General features: G+C 42.2%; 1 protein-coding gene across 8 annotated transcripts in view; it reads right to left on the bottom strand.

The window, feature by feature from the left end:
• Positions 1 to 19037, bottom strand: part of RPH3AL (rabphilin 3A like (without C2 domains)) — a 320103-nt gene that overhangs the window by 17124 nt on the left and 283942 nt on the right. For all 8 annotated transcript variants that reach the window (XM_063457029.1, XM_063457012.1, XM_063457059.1 and 5 more), the window contains exon 7: positions 11426 to 11539. In XM_063457029.1, the coding sequence (XP_063313099.1) occupies positions 11426 to 11539 (114 nt within the window). The remainder of the gene's footprint in view (positions 1 to 11425; positions 11540 to 19037) is intronic.

Here is a 19037-nt window from a genome sequence, read left to right on the forward strand (position 1 = left end):
AAGTTAGTGAATTGCTTGCTGAGCATCTGGCAGCATTGTGTGGCACCAAATAGCACACAGTGGGGGAGATATAATTTTAAGTAACTGTTTAATCTCTCTTCCTTAGCCCCAAATCATCAAGGAATTGTAATTTTACTCGGCTCTACCCACCCACCCTCCCTTTCTCCCACTAGTTCCCTCTAACTATATAACAAAAAATAAGTGCAAAGTCCTGGTGTGTACCCAAATAGTTATCCAACACACTCTAAACACCTGTGTGGTAACCTCTCTACCCACACAAACAGGGCAAGTCAAATAAAAGGAGGGGACTATTTCCTCCCCTAGTCAGCTGGTTAACACACCCTCCAACAGCCAGCTCAGGTCGTATGCTCATTCCTTCCTAATGAACTCCTGGTGAAAGCTGTTTATGGTAACAGCTGGATTCTGGTGTTGTCATCTGTGAACCTTTTATTGCGATTTTTACACCGCCATCAACGTCTAGTGGATCTGTAATGTGGACCAGAAGACGAGCAACCAGCAGGTTTACAGAAAGGGAGTGGGATCCCCACTAATATTCCCACAAGCCTATACATTGAGCCTAATGATACTGGCTCTATCTTTGTGAGTACAAGACTAAAGATTGTTTCTTTACCCATATATCTGTATTTTACAATTACATTGCACTAGGATTTGGTTATCCCCTTTGTTTTTTCCGTATCCGCTATCTATTTCTGTATCATCTAGTACCATCTACCCAAGAACCAACTATACTCTGCCTACTTTGTATGTATGTATGCTTTCTAAATATATGGCATGCTCTTCCAGTTGCTTGGAACCGCAGCCGATCACCTCCTCATTCCCTTCACATGCTATCAACTGCTACAGTTATACTATTAACTCTCTCTGCCATCACATACAAATCCCTCTGCTACCTCTTGTCTCATCTTCCCAGCTTAACCCTTAGATTGTAAGCTCAAGCGCAGGGCCCTCTACCTGTTGTATCAGTCTGTTCCTATTATGTTGTCTTTCCTAATTGTACAGCGCTGCGGAATATGTTGGTGCTTTATAAATGCTGGTAATAAATAAAAATATATCAAGGCAAAACAGATGCTCTTTTGAGTGCAAGGTTCTAAATGTTAAGAAGCATTCTATTGGTCTGCACATTGACTGGACTCCAACATATAATTAGCGCTAGAATAGCAACTGGTTTTGCCTTGATAAATCTTCCTCCATGCTTTTAAACCATTTTGGAGGAAAAGGCAGTGCATAGAAAACATGTATCTATGCCAAAAGAAAAATAATGAAGTTTAAACCACTGACAGAAAGCATTTTAAGCACACATTTTTTTTTTTTGTAAATATGTGTTTATTGAAATATTTTGTTGTTCATTTTGTATTCAACCATAAGTAAACTTCGTGTGGGACACGCAAGTCCCGACATTTTATAACATTAACAATATCATTCGGAATCGATATGCAATCACGTAGAAGAAGGTGACACGCAGGTCGCCGTACGTCATAAATATCACTTCTCTAGTGGGCAATATTCAAACTCCTACCCCTCTCCACCCCCTTCCTTCCCCCCCACCCCATGTGTTGTTTGCCAATACCAGTTGCAATTTGCAGGGAGTAATAAGTAAGGAAGGTGAATGCGGTTGTCATGGCTCCAAATAAGGGGTCGCGTGGATCAGTACAGGCCATGGGTAGTAATTTAGCAACCCATCCGACTGCGTCCAAAACAGGGGCCAAATAAACTTAGGCACGAGATGAGGCTTGGATCTTGCAGAACGGGGTTGGTATCGCAGGTGAGGCCATGAGCATAGTCCTAGTCCCGCATCTCCAACATGTGGCTGGTATTTCGGGGTTGATTCGGTGCAGCAGTGAGGGGGTGCGGTACCAGCGGGACAGCAATTTGTAATTTGTCTCCTGGTATTGTGAACTGCAGGAGCTCTTATGTTGCAGCAATAATATTTGCTCCCACTGGCTTTCCGTGTACTCTTTGTCCATTACATCTTCCCAGCGCCTCTTGAAGGTATCCTTTCTCTCCTTCTCCCCCGTCGCCATCCGTTGATACATTACGGAGACTGTGCCGTCCGCCTCCGGTGTCTGGAAGCATAGCTTTTCAAACCACGATAGGTCCCTGTGTAGTCTATGCTTACGTGGCAGGTTATGGTAAAAGTGTTTGAGTTGGGCATAAGGAAACTGGTGCATCATCGTGGGTACCTCCACCTCCGACATATCTCGCAACGTCTTCATCCCCACGTCTGTTATTGCAACATGTATCGGTATATATCCGTCCTGGTTAGTTAGTGGCCATGCGAGCGGTGGTATTCCATCTCCTATGTACGTGCTATGAGCGATGGGGGTCAGGGGGCTTGGAGTAGGCGAAATATAGGGTGTTTTCATCAACCGGGTCCACGTCTTAAGAGTTTGGGTGATGGGTGAGTCCTCCCTGAGGTCCCTTTTGGCGTCTGCTTCTTTGTGCCAGAGGAAGAGGTGGAGATGATTGTCCGTAATTTCCTTGCATAAAGAGATCCACCGTTTATGAGGGGTTGCCAGGTGTAATTCCCTGATTCGCTGTAGAACCGTAGCCTGGTAGTATTTGTGGAGGTTAGGTAGGGCTAGACCTCCCCAGGGTTTGGGAAGGCAAAGTGTGTCATGGTTAATCCTGGCTCTGTCTACCTTCTATATAAATCTGAGGAACGCCGTTCGAAGGGTTTTAAAGAATGTTTGTGGGATCATGCGGGGTATGGTGTGGAACTTGTATAATATCCGCGGGAGGACGTTCAATTTAATGACCGCTATGCGACCCTGCCAGGAGATGTGGTTGTAGTTCCATCTCTTGAGGTCGTCGAGGATGTCCGCCAGGAGCGGCGTATAGTTGTGTGCGTACAGGTTCTTCGCCTCGGGTGTGATCCGGAGCCCGAGATAGGACATGTATTCCGTACACCAATGGAATGGGAACCGGTGTTGCAAGGTAGCGCATTTCCCATCTGGTACCGTCATGTTCAGGACCTCACACTTGGGCAGATTAAGTTTAAGCCTCGATAGAGCTCCGTACGACTGGAATTCTCTCATGAGTTGTGGGAGCGACTCAAGGGGGTCAGCTAAAAAGAATAGCATGTCGTCTGCGTAGGCAGCTACTTTGTGTTCTTGTGTTTTATATATGAGGCCTGATATCCGGGGTTATTACGGATTTTGTCCAGGAACGGCTCCAGGGTGAGCGCGAATAAGAGCGGCGAGAGTGGGCAGCCCTGCCTGGTTCCATTCCGAATTGTGAAGCTGTCCGTGAGAGCCCCGTTCACCCTGACCCTGGCATTCGGTTGATGGTACAATGTCCGGATCCATGTCAGCATCCCCTCTCCGACTCCAACTCTCCTCAGCGTCTCCATCATAAAGTGCCAGTCCACCCTGTCGAATGCTTTTTCTGCATCCGTGGATAGCAGAAGTAGCTTTTTCTTCAGATGCTTTGCTAGGTGTTGTAGCACAAAGAGCCGGAGCGTACTGTCCCTGGCCTCTCTGCCCGGGATGAAGCCCGTCTGGTCAGGGTGAACTAGCCTAGGCATGTAGGTCTGCAAACGGTAGGAGAGTATCTTGGAGAAGAGTTTTATGTCTGTATTGATGAGGGAGATTGGGCGGTAGTTACCCACCTGTTCGGTGTTTTTGCCCGGTTTAGGTATCACCGTGATCGTCGCCGCCAAGGATTCCCCATGGAAGGAAGCGCCGTCTTGGAGGTTGTTAAGTGCCTTCACTAGTCTTGGTACTAGGTCTTCGCTGAATTTCTTGTAATATTCCACCGGGAAGCCATCTGGGCCCGGCGTCTTGCCATTTTTCGCAGATTTTAAGGCTAGCTTGAGTTCTCCTTCGGTAACAGGTGCATCTAGCGCTTCCGCTTCTTCCGGGTGAGGGCATCCGGATTGAAGCCTTGTAGGTACCTGGTGGTTTCAGTTCTCTTCTGTGCGGCAGCGGTACCCTCATCTACTTCAGGGATGTTATATAGTTTGGAGTAGTATGCCCTAAATTCGTTTGCGATGTCCCCCGGAAATTGGGTCAGTTTTGCCTGTCCGGAGCGCAGGGTGTGGACCTGCGCCTGTTTCTGTGGGCCGCTAAGCATTTGAGCGAGAAGCCTGCCTCCCTTGTTGGCATGGGTATAGAAAAAGCCTTGGAGCGTTGCACCTGTCTCGTGTGGTTTCGTTCCAGGATGTCCGTGAGTTGTTTCCTTTTCAGGATCAGCTCACGGTATGTTGGGTCTTGTTGGGTTCTTTTATGTAGTTGTTCCAGGTCCGCTATCTGTTTGGTGAGGTCCTTAATCTGTTCACCAGCCTCCTTCTTCTTTTGTGTAGCCATTCTGATGAGGTGACACCTCAGAACGCTCTTGTGTGCCTCCCAAATGGTCATGTCTGACACGTCGTCCGTGGAGTTCTCTTCAAAGTATTGGCGGATGTGGTCCGCAATCAACGTCCTCGATGGTATGTCCAGGAGGAGAGCGTCATTGAGTCTCCACGTCGTTCTGGCTGGGCGGTACAGTGGTGACTCTAGCTCCACCCTCATCTCACTGTGGTCTGACCAGGGGGTGGATTGGATATTTGCCGTTCGGAGGTAGGAGAGTCCTTCCTGTTGTATGCATATGTAATCGATCCTGGAGTATCTGCGGTGGAGCGTTGAGTAATAGGTGTAGTCTCGGTCTGTGGGATGAAGCGCCCTCCATGTGTCTATCAGGCGAAGTGTTCTGAGGGATTTTCGGATGTTTTTCAGGGCCGAGTCTGGTACGCTGCTCTGTCCCATAGATGTGTCAACTAGAGGGTCCAGTGGCACATTTAGGTCGCCACCCAATATCAGCACCCCTTCCGTGAAATTAGATAGCTTTCTCAGTGTTCTGCGGATGAAGCTGGCTTGTCCCGAGTTCAGGGTGTATATGTTTGCTAATGTGTACGTTCTCCCTGCCAGGATCCTCTTTACGAAGACGTATCTGCCGTCCACATCCGCCATATGGTCAGTGGGCACGAATTGGAGATTAGCCGCAATTAAAATGGCTGTCCCCGTTTTTCGCAGTGTTGGGTGATTGCTGTAGAAATTTAGTGGGTAGTGACGGTTTTTGAGTAACGAATTCGCCTCCGCTTTCAGGTGCGTCTCCTGCAGGAGAGCGATGGAGACGTGTTGCCTCTTGAGGGCTCTCAGGAGGTGAGACCTCTTTTCAGGGGCGTTAAGTCCCCTGCAGTTCTGTGTCGTGACGCTCAGGGGTGCCAGAGAGTAGTAAGCACACATTTAACATTTTTGTTTGATTGAATCGATGCAGGTTGCAAGTGCCCCAAGTACTTTAAGAGGTGAGAGGTGAAAGTTCAACCATTGTAAGTGGAAAAAAAAAAGACAACAGGAGTACCAGAGTGCAGTTTGTCTAACATTTTACGGGCCCATAAGGCCCCATGCAGCTAATGAATTAATTCACCTGCTGACCAGGACAGATGTAGGATGGTAAAAAACCATGAACAGCCTGGCGGCACATTGCATCGCTTACTACTGATGTGTAATACATTACGACTCCACTTCCAGCTACCCCCCTCCCATTTCAATTCCTATGTTTGGTCTTCAATTCCAAAAAGCACGGACCACAAGTGTGAGTGAATACTCAGGAGGGAAGGTTTCTCAGTCCTATCTCCCTAAACTGCTGTATAATACGTTTATACAGTAAAAACTAATTCTAAGTAGTTTTTAATCGATTTAGGGAATTTCTTTAGCCAATTACATATATATATATATATATATATATATATGTATATATATACATACATATATATATATATATATATATATATATAGAAGGCGTATGCCTGAAGTTGTGGGAGGGATTTTATGCCTATTTAAACTCAGCAAATCCCCTTACTCACCTGTCTTCGACGATTTCGGAAATTCCCGCCTTCATTTCCGCTTTGCAGACCTCTGACGTCAGTCTGCCGCGACGCTTGTACACAGCCCGCCGGTTTCGTGGGTATTTTCACTCGAACGGTAGCCTCCCGACAGTTTCGTCCAAACTGTAAGTCCTTTCAAAAGATCTTCGTTATTAGTATTCGTTTTTCACGCATAAGTCATTCAACGGTATGATGAGAGTAGACGTGTGGGTCGGTAGTTTGGCAAGAGGGTGTCACTCGCATCGCTCAGTTCTAGCGCTGCTTCAAGAGAGGCAGGTCAGTGGAGTAAGGGGATAATGGGAGTGTACTCCCTATGTCAGCGAGTGCATGAGGGGCATAGGGACACGTCCCTAGGAGCGGACTTTATGTTATGACTGTGTCGGTACGGATCGCTATTTAGGAAGTACCTGTTCTCCACGAGGTTTCCCCTACTCTACCTGTTCTTGGTACGAGCAACGGGGTTTTCCGTTCAAACGGGTCCTTACTAGCAGTCATCGCCGAGGATAGAGTCCAAATACCCACGAAACCGTAAGCCATGACCTACCCGTCGTGCCAGGCGCAGTTCCACGGCGTCATCGCGGGTCAGGTCTATACTTTACTTTTCATTCGCATGGTTTCACGCGTTCTATTGCTTACAATGACTGCTCCGTACTAACCGTTACTTTCACTGCTCGTTTTGCTGAATCGGAAATTCCATTCGTTACATTACTGGCTTTCGTTTATGTAAACTCCCGGACGTACTCGGCTAATTTTTCGTACACATGGTTCACACGAACACAACATTTCAGGCATTTTACCAGTTTCATAATCTCTGCTGGCATTTGCATTTGAAGGGGCACTTATTCACGTATGTAACTGCACATACGCTTGACAGGGCACTGTTACATGGAAATAAGTATCCCCTAATGCACATTTGTACTGTTTTCACTGTTCAATACGTCAAGCTGTAGGTGAATGTACTGCAGGCCAGAGTTTCTGTTCTCTGTGCTTCAATTTGGTATTTTAATGTGTGCACCTGTAGATCTTGGCATTAACTGGGCAATTTGATATTGGCTACTTCGAATTGCTATAAGCATCATTTCATAGCGGTCACCAGAGGTACAAGGCTACGTTACAAATGCCAAGGGATAACACTCTGTCCAAATGGGGGAAGATCTTTCAATTTTAAGACCGTGCCGCTGTCAATATTTACTTATCAGAACGTAAAATAATTTACTGTATGTTCAGGGAACCTAATTCCCAGGCTAATGAACCATGATTTACACAGCATCTCCACGTTTGGCTTCTATTAGTAATAAAAAAAAAAAAAAAAAGTTCATACATACATTTCACTTAAGCAATTATACAGCGCTCTTCTAATTTACGGAGTTAATAGCTGTTCGCTTACTTCCAAGAGGCTCTTACAAATGTGTTTTATTTGTGGTTATATTGTTTTGTCCTTTTGGTTTGTTTCATCAGCATATATACATTTTAGATAGGGCCATGCTCTCAAGGTCCAAATACGTTTGGAAATAATATCGAGTAAGTATGAAAGTTGAAAAAAAAAACAAAAAAAAAAACTTACAATCAGCACACGCTTGTGGAAACACAGCTAGGCATACTTGACAATTAAGCCGTGCATTACATCACTATACCTATTTGAAGATCCTAACATATTCAGCGTTGCATTCAGTCCTATCATGGCCTGGTTACCTTGCCTTGTACACCTGCGCAGACAAGCACATATGTTGCTAGACAAGTGCATTTAAGTTCACACTACAGTTCTGATGTCCAAGCCTCGGCAAGGGCAAGTATGCGTTTTATAACACTGCCATGAACGAGATCCGCATAATAAAAAAAAAAAAAAAAGGGAAAATATATATATATATACATATAAATAAACTCGTATTTCGTTACAAGTCAAGGCCACGATACGGCACCGAGGGCCCCGAGGGCCATACATTCAATCATACACGCATCCTAGTTTTACGTCCCGACATGCTCACAGGGCACTCCAGTTTCGGTCAAGCTGTACGATCCTAACTCATTACCACCCACGTTTCGTTCATTGGTGTGTCCTCTCTCACTAACTAACTATCCATCTTAGTTAGCAACTGCTGGCTGTTAGGTTCCTAGGTGTCCACTAGTTATTATTCCCCCTGGCTTCTTTGCCATAGGTTAGTGGTCCCGCGAGGCCAACACCCATCCTCATACTCGGAGGTACTACGCCCCTCGGGCCACATCATAGCTAGTCGCCTCGCATTGTGGCATAGAGAGGGCCTCACCCGTCACTCCCATTCTATCTTATGTTTAACTTTCACCGAGAGGCCGACACCCCGCCACACCGTTCAGTGGCCGCACTGCCCCCTCGCGCCAACGCATAGATAGAGCCTCTCAAGCCGCTTGGCAAATAGCAGGGCCTCACCTGTCACCAACCTAAAGTAATCGTTTCGCCGCATCGCGGCACTAGCTAGTCAGCCAGCACTCACTCCCACTCACGCTCGCACCCCTAGTACGCTGGGGGGACGGCACACTACAGACCCGTCACGCATAATCATTATGTTTTGGATCCTATAACCGACGCGGGTATTCCTGGCACTTTATTTCCCGCTTTGGTTTGGTTGTGAGTTACATACTCTTAGGGTAATGCGAACAGTATGTCAGGACTGTCATACTAGGCTAATCCCGTGCTTTCAATACGTAATCTCTTCCGGGCTACGGGTTTGCTGGTTACTGAGACATAACAGTTCAAGGATACCAATTTGTATATTACCCCGACCTGTCACTTGCTGGTGTTCCTCACATGCCGCGTACACTACGGGCCCAGGCCAAGCTAGTAGAAACCAGGACCGGCGGTCCCTCCAATCGTTTCAGGCGATTCTTACATATATTCAGCTAAGTACGTATGTGGGGTCTCACGTTGCCTTTCGCGTTGCACGTTGTTCAGGTTAGGCCTTGTATTTGACCTTTGTCAGGTCCTCCAGACACTGTCGTACATACAGTGACTGCTTCCGGACTCATGTATTGCGGATATGCTATTTATTACTTCACAGCATTTTGGGGGCATTTTTCGTACATTGAGTTCTAAATTACCGTTTATCGACTCATACTATCACTTCATTTTCACGTCAGCGTCACTTATACAAGCAATGCAGGTTAAGCTTAGCAGTCTGATTTGACCGGGTATACGGAACTCCTACTTGTTTTCATATCGAACATAAAGGCATCACTCTGCCTCCATTTCGGCCAAACGAATGCCTTTGAAATCCTTCATCTACTGTATTTGGGACTTGTCTGCACGTTTGACATTCACAAGGTCCTCCATGCGCATTCAATTCATTCGTCACGCATTTTGACGTTGTTCACGTTTCACTTCATGTAAGTTTAAGAAGTCCATCAGGAGTTACTTTCGGTCATGCTGGTTGTTTCGATTTAAGTTGTAACACCTTATGCATCCTATAGTATATTCTTTACGATCTCATGCCTGCCAAGTGACTGCTATAGGGTACTTGCTATACAAACGCATATCGCCTTCAAATTTAGTCAAAGCTTCCCTTCAAGTTCCTCTCTCGTGCAAACATTTCCCTACGGTGAGTCACGGCTTTGCATTCTATTCTTCGGTTCCCATCTCCACAGTTGGTTTCATCAGGTGCCTGTTACAGTCCTTTTTCGCTGTGTTGTAATGCAGGTAATCACACGTGTACGGTCAGGTTAACGCTTGTTCACAAGGGGTTAAAACCCTGCTGCGCGTAGTTAGTTCAAGTCCACATGGCCCAAATCGTGGGTAGGGCTCTCTCACACACAGGGCTTACGGCACGGCCTCAACTCTTACGGGATAGTCCTTATCTTCGCCTATTCGTACCCATTCGCTAAGCAGCTCTACTACACGAGAATTTCAATGGGCATCTGAGTTTTGCATAATTTAAACATATTACGCTTCTTTCCTCCTCACAGCATGCTACAAGAACTAGGTCCAGGTAACGTACTCTCTTTGTTACACGCTAACCCTGTAGTCTCAAGTCCCCTGCAGTATCCTCCGCCCTAGCCACTTCCGAAGTCGGTCCTTGCTTAAACGTTACAGTTGACATAAAAGAACACGCAGTCCGGATTTCCTCTGCAGGTCAAAAAAGGTGTCGATCATGCTTGGAGTTAGAGTCTACACAGGTAAGATTTGTCTACTAATGCTGAGCAAACGTACTCTACGAAGCTTACGATATGTGTAAGTATTGTATGTGGTTCAAGATTATAAGTGCGTTCTGATTATAATGGTTGCTCGTACTATTTTTGCCACATCCCTCAAACAATTCATGCCATGCATTCGCTCCTTGTTTGTTAGTCTTGGCCTCAATCCGAATTCCTTCTCGGGACATTCATTCCGTGTTAGGGCCGCCACAGCAGCGTCAAGTCGTCCAGTTCCAACTCATCTTGTAGAGAAGATGGGTCGCTGGAAGTCCTCGGCATACAACCGGTACATTCCAAATCCAGAAAGAAATAATATCTATAATATGTCTAAATGATTTGTTATGTTTAATAAATGTCACACACTTTTTGGCCCTCTTTTGCAGGCCTAACCTCACGTTGGTTTCGGCACACCTCAACCGACTCTCATATATTAAAATCACACACAGTTTAATGTGCGCCCCTTCCATAATCCCGTACACAAATAGAAGGCGTATGCCTGAAGTTGTGGGAGGGATTTTATGCCTATTTAAACCCAGCAAATCCCCTTACTCACCTGTCTTCGACGATTTCGGAAATTCCCTCCCACCACACCCTCTTCATATATCATTATACCTGGGTGGGCCCTCTTTTGCAGGCCTAACCTCACGTCGGTTTCGGCACACCTCAACCGACTCTCATATATTAAAATCACACACAGTTTAATGTGCGCCCCTTCCATAATCCCGTACACAAATATATATATATATATATATATTCTGTGATAAAAAAAATATAGAATTAATTATGCAATTGGTATTTATTTTTTCCTCCAAGAACAGTGGCATAGTATTCCCAGTGCTGTTTGTATGGATATGTAGGGCTGGAGTGTGTATGTGCTTTAATGTGTAATAGGAAAATGTGGCTTGGGGACAAGGATTCAGAAAATAAAAAAGGGGGGCCTTGAAATTATGAAGGGTGTATATTTTTTTCACTCCAAGGACTCCTGTGAATTACATGGAGAAAGAAAATTGCCTATAACGAGCTAGGCTAATCATGTTGAAGAGTAAAGCGAAATAGTGTTTGTGACAGATTTGTCTGCAAGTGAAGGAAAGGTCACTGATCAAAAAATATTTCATTGCAACTGAACAGTTTGCGCGACACAAGGGGTTAATAAACAGATTTCATTTCTAGCACAGAACACAAGTACCGTACATGGAAAAATATCTTTAAGTTTCAGGGAGATTAAATTCATATTTTCAGATCTTCTTGCCAGTTTTCTTCTAAAAATCATTAAGAGCAATGGACCTTCAATCCCAGTGCCACACCTACACAGCCTAAGCAACCTGTTTCTACAGCAACTAGTTCAGTTCCATACTTACACATCAAACACATGCAACTTACCACAGTCTACTCTGTGCTTTATGGGCTTCTCCACATTTAATCCCTTAGTTGAGGCTTTTTCATCCAAACTAGAGGAGCTGAATTCAGAGTCGCTTTCACTATCACTGGATGCCACTAAAAAAAATTTATAAGAGAAGCCAAGGTTAGGTCAACACAAAGAACACCTGCACATTGGACAACATTCAATACCTTGTTTATGGCTATACGTGACACGTATGTATTTGCCAAGCCAAGATGTTCCGTTGTAATGTGCCGATGGGTATCTAATTACAAAATAAATGCAAATATATATTGAACTTATTCATGCATAAAAGCATTAATAGGAATAAGACACAAAAATATTTTGAATATTATTGCATCTGTAACACCACAGCAGCTGCAATGTGTACTGCAGGGAGTTGATTTTATCAGCAATAGTGACTTTCTTCCTACTTGTATGTTATACTTTTACATGTGGCCTAGAACAACTCTCATACAGTGCAGAGTATGGAATACGTTCATCTCTTCTATCAAGATGATACACCATTCAATGGTAATATACGTATATATATATTTTTGTATTATTTTTATGCAAATTTTCTAGAAGAGAGGCAGCATTATTCACTACACACTGAATTTGGGGGAATTTAATCTGAATGGCAATACAGAGGTTAAAATAGGAGATTTGGAAAAAATATCCAACCCACCTAGCTGGACTCAGTCCTACTTCTCATATTCAATTTAGTAGAATGGTGTGTTTAGTGAATAACTCGCAGGATGTGCATCAAGAAGATTGCACAGCAAAACTATAGTCCACATTTTACAAAGGTTTTATTTATGCAGATTTTAATGAATTCATTGTATATTCATATGCTTCATACATTTGCACTTAATGAAAATGATGCTACAAATGACATCATCGTGACTTTGCTTGGTATAGTACATATAATTAGTTAAAACAATACTCAGAAATAGTGCTCGTTTTAAATTTAAAATTAAACAAAAACATTTTGGGGATAAATACTAAATGTGTAATTGCCTTAGGTAAGAGAGATAACTCCTCGATAAGGTTACACAAGAATAGGACCTGTGAAATCAGGAGCTCTCCAAGGATCATGACTGAAAGCAAGGAAGATGCTGATGGAAAATGCTAGGCAGATGCAGGGGGGAAATAAACATACAGAAAAAGCAGGGATTACTGCACAGCTAATGGGGACAAAAAGCAGATACCGTAACTTAATATCAAGCATAGAAAAAAATAATATTGAGCGTTCCAAGCAAACTGTGAAAAGGTACAGGGAGATAAAAATGGAAACTGTACACTGATGTGGGGTTGGGAGATTAAGAAAGTAACAGCGAAATCAACAAGTAGGAATCATCAGTCATTTAAAAAAATAAAACATAAATAAATAAAAGAACCCATTGTGGAGTAATCTGCAATGATTCAGTTTTCTATGGGCAAAATTATACACCAAAGAGGGTGTCAAAGGTGCAGGCCCACCACTAAAGAGGGTAATTGATAGCATGCCCCCAAAGGCAGACCATGCATGGAGCACGACAAAGGGATCTGTGCGGTCCTATTGTCCAGTGCCCTCTGTTTTGAAACATGCCAGACGATTTCAAAATGATGGACAGGTCCCCAGGATCTATTTTTGCTGGGACAGTACCCAAAAATGTAGTACTGTATGGGAAATGTCGGGCTGTGCCTAAGCATCACTGGGGAGGCTATTAGTAGAATGGGAAACAGGCCTATTTTACATTATCTTACCTCACCTTTTATCTATATTTAAATATGCAATGTCTCATTAAAAAATAGATACATCAGTTTTTCAATTTAGATAGAAATGTATTTTCAAAAAAAGTATGTTTATTTTGGTTGTTGATATTTTTGCATCTTCATGTTGCATAATTGCCAACTTCCTCATCTCTGCAAGCAGCACACCAATGGGCAGGTGTAGAATGGGGCAGCACAGTGATGTGAATTGCATCACTGGTTTCACCCAAAAGGCGTGGACCCTGCTTACGTCTCAAAAAAGGTTTTTGCTTACTGCCAAACTAAACATTTTTTAGAATCCCATAATGGAGCCCAGTGGCCTTGAATTTTTAGGAATTGAAAATGTGAAGACTCATTGGAGAGTTGGTGATAAAAACAACTTACCGTACTTAGTAAAAAAAGAAATGAAGTGCATTTTTAACATGAAAACTTTAGTACCAAAATGTTTAAATGCTGACTTTGAAATTAATTCTTATATATGATATAAATATTTTATCTCCCTTTCAGCATTTACAATATACTTTTATTTAATTTTGTAATAATGTTTATCTTATGTATTCAGAAACAATCTTTTTAATAGTTTTATTGTTTTTAAGTATTTGATATTAATTTATTGTATTTGTTCTCCATTTATATTCCCTCTAAGGTCCTGGTCCGACTTTTAAATTAGAATTTATTTCCATATTATACGAAATGCTTCTATTTGTTATTCATGTACTTTTTAACAAACTGTCTTTTTTATTTTTTACCATTTCTTTTGGTCTTTAAGAGTAAAAATAAAAGTTATTTTATGTATAAGCTTTTTGTTTTTCAGATGCCCTATATAAGTACTGTGGCGCCATATTGTTTTTGGGCATTAGCAATATGAGAGTAAAGAGAACGCTTCCGTTTCCCTTTAAGAATACACTGACGTCAACTATGATGAATGCAGAAGGGTGACGTGAGAATAACATAACAGGACGCAAGGATGGAACTATATAAAACGTCCTGCCGTCGGAAGTGGGAGGAGCCAGATATCGGGGGGAAGAGCTCGCCATTTAATGGAAAATTAGTCCAGAATAGATATACACTTTTGAAGAAGGCAACAGCCAAAACGCGTCAAGTGTATTATTGGTACTTGGTGGACTTTTATTTGGACTTTATTTGCTGTACATTTGTTCAATAAAAAGGAAAATGGGATGGAACAGTGCTACAGAACTGATCACAGTAAGGAAAAAGGCTACACACCTGGGGGAGAAGGGTAACCCTCAAACCCTTTAAAAAACTAGGAAGACAGAAAACAGTGAGTACAGGGTGCGCCAAATAAAACAAAATTTAAAAGTATCGAAAAGGTACCCAAAACAAGCCAAGAAAGGCTCTAGGTATCAAATATATTTCTTCAGGAATTCACAAGACATCTGTAGTCAAATCCTCAGCAGCATATGAAAAAGAGAAAACAGAGGGGATCAATGGTGTAATAACGTATAGGAGTATGGCCACAAATAACACTAAGGTTAAAAAGTGCCAACTCACATTTGTGAGAGCTATAACCAGCTCCAGGTAAAACAGCGTACAGTGGTATTAAACTCCCCACATGTAGGATATTCTTCTGACGGTATTTTGCAAATAAAATCACAAGAGAAGGCCCATAGTGCTCTCTATAAACAAAAGTGCAAGATAAAATAAGAAATGTACTTACAATTTTCAGAGCAGACAAACCACTCTATGTACCAATCCTGGGTTGAAAAATCACCATCTATGGATTCTTTGGGTGATGCTACTGTAACTCCAGATGGTAGGATGTCCCAAGGAAAAAAGTAAATGGAAAAATATACGGTAGAAAATAAAACTAGAGAGACTAACCAAGGTATATAGGTAGTCAAAAACAAATACTTTTATTAAACAATAGATAATAACACAACGCGTTTAGCCCTGATAGGCTTTATCAATTCTAAAAACAAATACCTGACAGTATACATTTACATATAGGTAACTGCATGCCATAAATTAGAATTTTGGAGCCAAAATGACGTCATCGTGACTTTGCTTGTTATAGTACATATAATTAGTTAAAACAATACTCAGAAATAGTGCTCGTTTTAAATTTAAAATTAAACAAAAACATTTTGGGGATAAATACTAAATGTGTAATTGAGGTATTATTGTAAAATGGTTAGAATACTTAGAATTGATAATGTAAGCGGTATGTTGCGAAATCACGCCAAACGCAGATGGCTGGCTAATATCATAGATACAGCGCTACGGAATTTGTTGGCGCTAAATAAATAATAAAATAATAATAATAATAAGAATAATATGAGTAACTGATGGATAGGGATAAATCATATAGTGGATGTTTAGTTGGGAAAATGATATAAACAATATAGATGCGGTCAGCAGAAATACCGCAATAGCCGCAAGGTAAAATGGGTCTATGGGAAATGTAGTCACTTTGGACAATATTCAAATATATGCCATTCAGCTAGCTATATACAAATATATACTGCCAAGTATTTGTTTTTACAATTGATAAAGTCTATCAGGGGGAAACGAGTTGTGTTTTTATTTATTGTTTAACCCCTTAACGCCGTTACAGCGTTCTATGCCGTCCCACATTAAATGGGCTTTAAAGTCGTTGCGGCGGCATAGAACACCGTAACTGCTTTGAGCCCTGGAGCTGCTGGGATACTTACCTTCCCGGCGCTCCGCTTCGGGAGGACTGCCTGACAGCCCAGGCAGCCCTCCCATGCCAAATCAGACCCCCGGGGGCCATGTGATCGCTCTCAAAGATCGATCACATGGCCCCCTATAGCTGGCGGTGGATCTGCCTGCAGGGGGACTGTCTGAAATGTCAGACAGTCCCCCTGCTGGTGGAAAGTGCAAAAAAATATTAATTAAACATGTTAAAATAAAATAAATGTGTGTATATATATATAAATATAAAATATATATATATTATATATGTATAATATATATACATCATATATATATGTAACGTCATACATAGTGTATTTTAATGTTAACATAAGTACATATATTAGTATTGAAATACACTTAGACTGACGTTACATATATATAAAATATATATATACACGTATAATTACAATAATAAATACAATAATAAAATAAATAAACTATTAAAAAAAAAATTATTATATATACATATGTTATTTCATTGTAACTGTATTTTGTTAAATAATATATATATATATATATATATATATATATATATATATTGGTAACAAAATATACTTAGAATGACATTCTATATATATATATCTATATATAGAATATACAGAAATAAGGCTTGCACTCACGGTCTGTCTCATGGTAAAAAATTCTTCTTTATTCCAGTATCTTTAAAACATGATTCAATTCATCAACGTTTCAGCCATCTATTGTGGCTTTCATCAGGATCAGTTTAGCACCTATCTATATATATTTTTTTTCAATTTGACAATTTTTATTTTGCAGTCATGTGGGGTACAGAAAGAAGATAAGGGTGGGAACAGTAAAGCAAGGTTTACATATCATACAACATAGTCAACAGTGTTTCTCCATAACTTTTCAGTCACATCTCATTAGCTTTTTCTTAGTTGCATGGGGTTGGGGGAGGGTGGGGAAGGATAAGGGATGGTTGCCAACAGTAACTTAGCATTATATATATTATAAGGTCATTCAAACCATTTTTGAGCTATGCCCCTCTGTGTTCTAGCATTCGCCTCCCCGAGACAAAGTACCTTTCCCTCATGGGTTGTAATTAAGCCTCTGTTAAACCTGAGAAGTAGCCTGTGTTGTGGTTTTGGTTTGTGTGTGCTCCCAATATTCTTTCCACATCAAATTAGCTTTTGCCATTGTCTGGTTCAATCCTTTTTGTTGTGCAAACATCGTTTCATATTGCCAATTAGTATGAATTTGGTTGAGAAGAGCGTGGTGGGTTGGTGGTGTAGGTGATTTCCAAAGCCTGGCTATCACTGTTGCTGCTGATATCAGTATGTGGTAGGTTACTGCCCATTGGGCCCTAGACATGTCCTCTGGAGGGATAAATAAGAGGTACATCTCGACAGTGGGCTCTGTTTCTGAGTTTGTGGATTTCTGAATGAGTTGTGTAACCTTGCGCCAAAAGGGCAGCAATTTATCACATGACCACCATATGTGTAACATCGTCCCCACCTTGGCTTTGCACCTCCAGCACTGGTTAGTGGAGGTTTGAGGCCATATTTTGTGTATTCTATCAGGCACCAGGTACCAACGATACAGTATTTTCCTTTGGAGTTCTAAATGGCCAGTGCATGATGTGATGCCTCGGTGTAAAGAGTAGGCTCTCTCCCAGCTTTCCTCATTAATTATGTGGTTCAGTTCTTTGTGCCAAGCCTGTTTATATGTGAGTTTTACTTTAGGTTGTGAATGTATTAGGGCTTTATAACACAATGAAATCACTTTTTTGGGTGGTAGTGCGTTCGTGCATATTTTCTCAAAGCCAGAGAGTGTTTGGTGTTGCGTAAGGGCATGCGGCTGAGGGTTGGTGCTTGTTAGATAAGATTTAAGCTGTAAGTATGGAAATAGCATTCGGTGTGGGAGGTTATATGTTTTTTGTAATACCGGGAACTGCATGAGCTCCGCTTTATCATACAGCTGTGCAATATATTTAATATCATGCTCTAGCCACTTTTTGTGATCCAGTGTGGGTATTGTTCTCGACATTACTTCCATTGGTGTCGCTAGCGGAAAAGGATGATAGGCTGTTACACTTTTATACACTGAGTCCCAGATTTCGAGTAGCAATTGGGATGTGGGGAGTAAGTGGTGCGTTGGGGGTCTACATTGTCTTGGAGTCCATATGTATGAATATATTGTGGAGTGTTGAGCCCAATGAGATTCTATGTGGAGCCATTGCGGCTGGTCAGGGCGTGGCGACAGTTGCGAGATTGTATGAAGTATTGCTGCATTGTAATATTTTTGTATGTCAGGGAATCCCAGGCCTCCCTCGATTGTGTCCCTCTGCAAGATCTTTGTGGCTATTCTCAATTTCTTGTTTTGCCACACAAATCTGAGGAGCAAATTTTGGGTCGTGCGGAAAAAACTGTTAGGCAGTGGTATTTGTAGTGTTCGGTAAAGATATTGTAGTTTTGGCAACAGTGTCATTTTGACCGCTGCTATGCGGCCCACCCACGAGATGAACTTGCCATCCCAAGCTTTTAGAGTATCTTTAAAGTGCGACAGGATGTGTAAATAGTTGAGTTTATACAAATCCATTGGGTTTTTTGCTATTTTCAGACCCAGGAAGGTTAGGAAGTCTGTGCGCCAGTCTAGTGTAAATTTTTCTTTTAGTATCTCCATTTGCTGTGTTTTAATATTAATCCCCATAGCTTGCGTTTTGGTCAAGTTGAGTTTATAGTAAGAGTATTTCCCATATTGTGCTATATGTTGCATGAGGTTAGGGAGTGAGATGTATGGCTCTGTCAGGGTCAGAAAGATATCGTCCGCAAATAGGCTTAGTTTGTATTCATCGTTTCCTAGCCGGACCCCTTTTATGGATATTTCTTCTCTAATTTTGGCTGCTAGCGGCTCTAGAGCCAGTACGTATAGCAGAGGCGACAAGGGGCACCCCTGTCTTGTACCATTGGTGATCCTGATGGTATCTGAGCAAAATCCTGCTGTCACTACTTTGGCCGTTGGACTGCTATATAGGGCTTTGATCACTTTGATAAATTGTTGCGGGAATGCGAATTTGTTTAACACCTCCTGCAGGAAGGACCAACTTAGGCGATCGAAGGCCTTCTCAGCATCAAGAGACACCAGGAGGCCTCCGATCCCTCCTCTTCTCATGCTGTGCACCAGGTCCAGCACCTTGCGTGTGTTATCTGATCCCTGCCTACC

Source organism: Pelobates fuscus, chromosome 1 (genome assembly GCF_036172605.1).
Source record: "Pelobates fuscus isolate aPelFus1 chromosome 1, aPelFus1.pri, whole genome shotgun sequence".
Taxonomy (NCBI): Eukaryota; Metazoa; Chordata; class Amphibia; order Anura; family Pelobatidae; genus Pelobates; species Pelobates fuscus.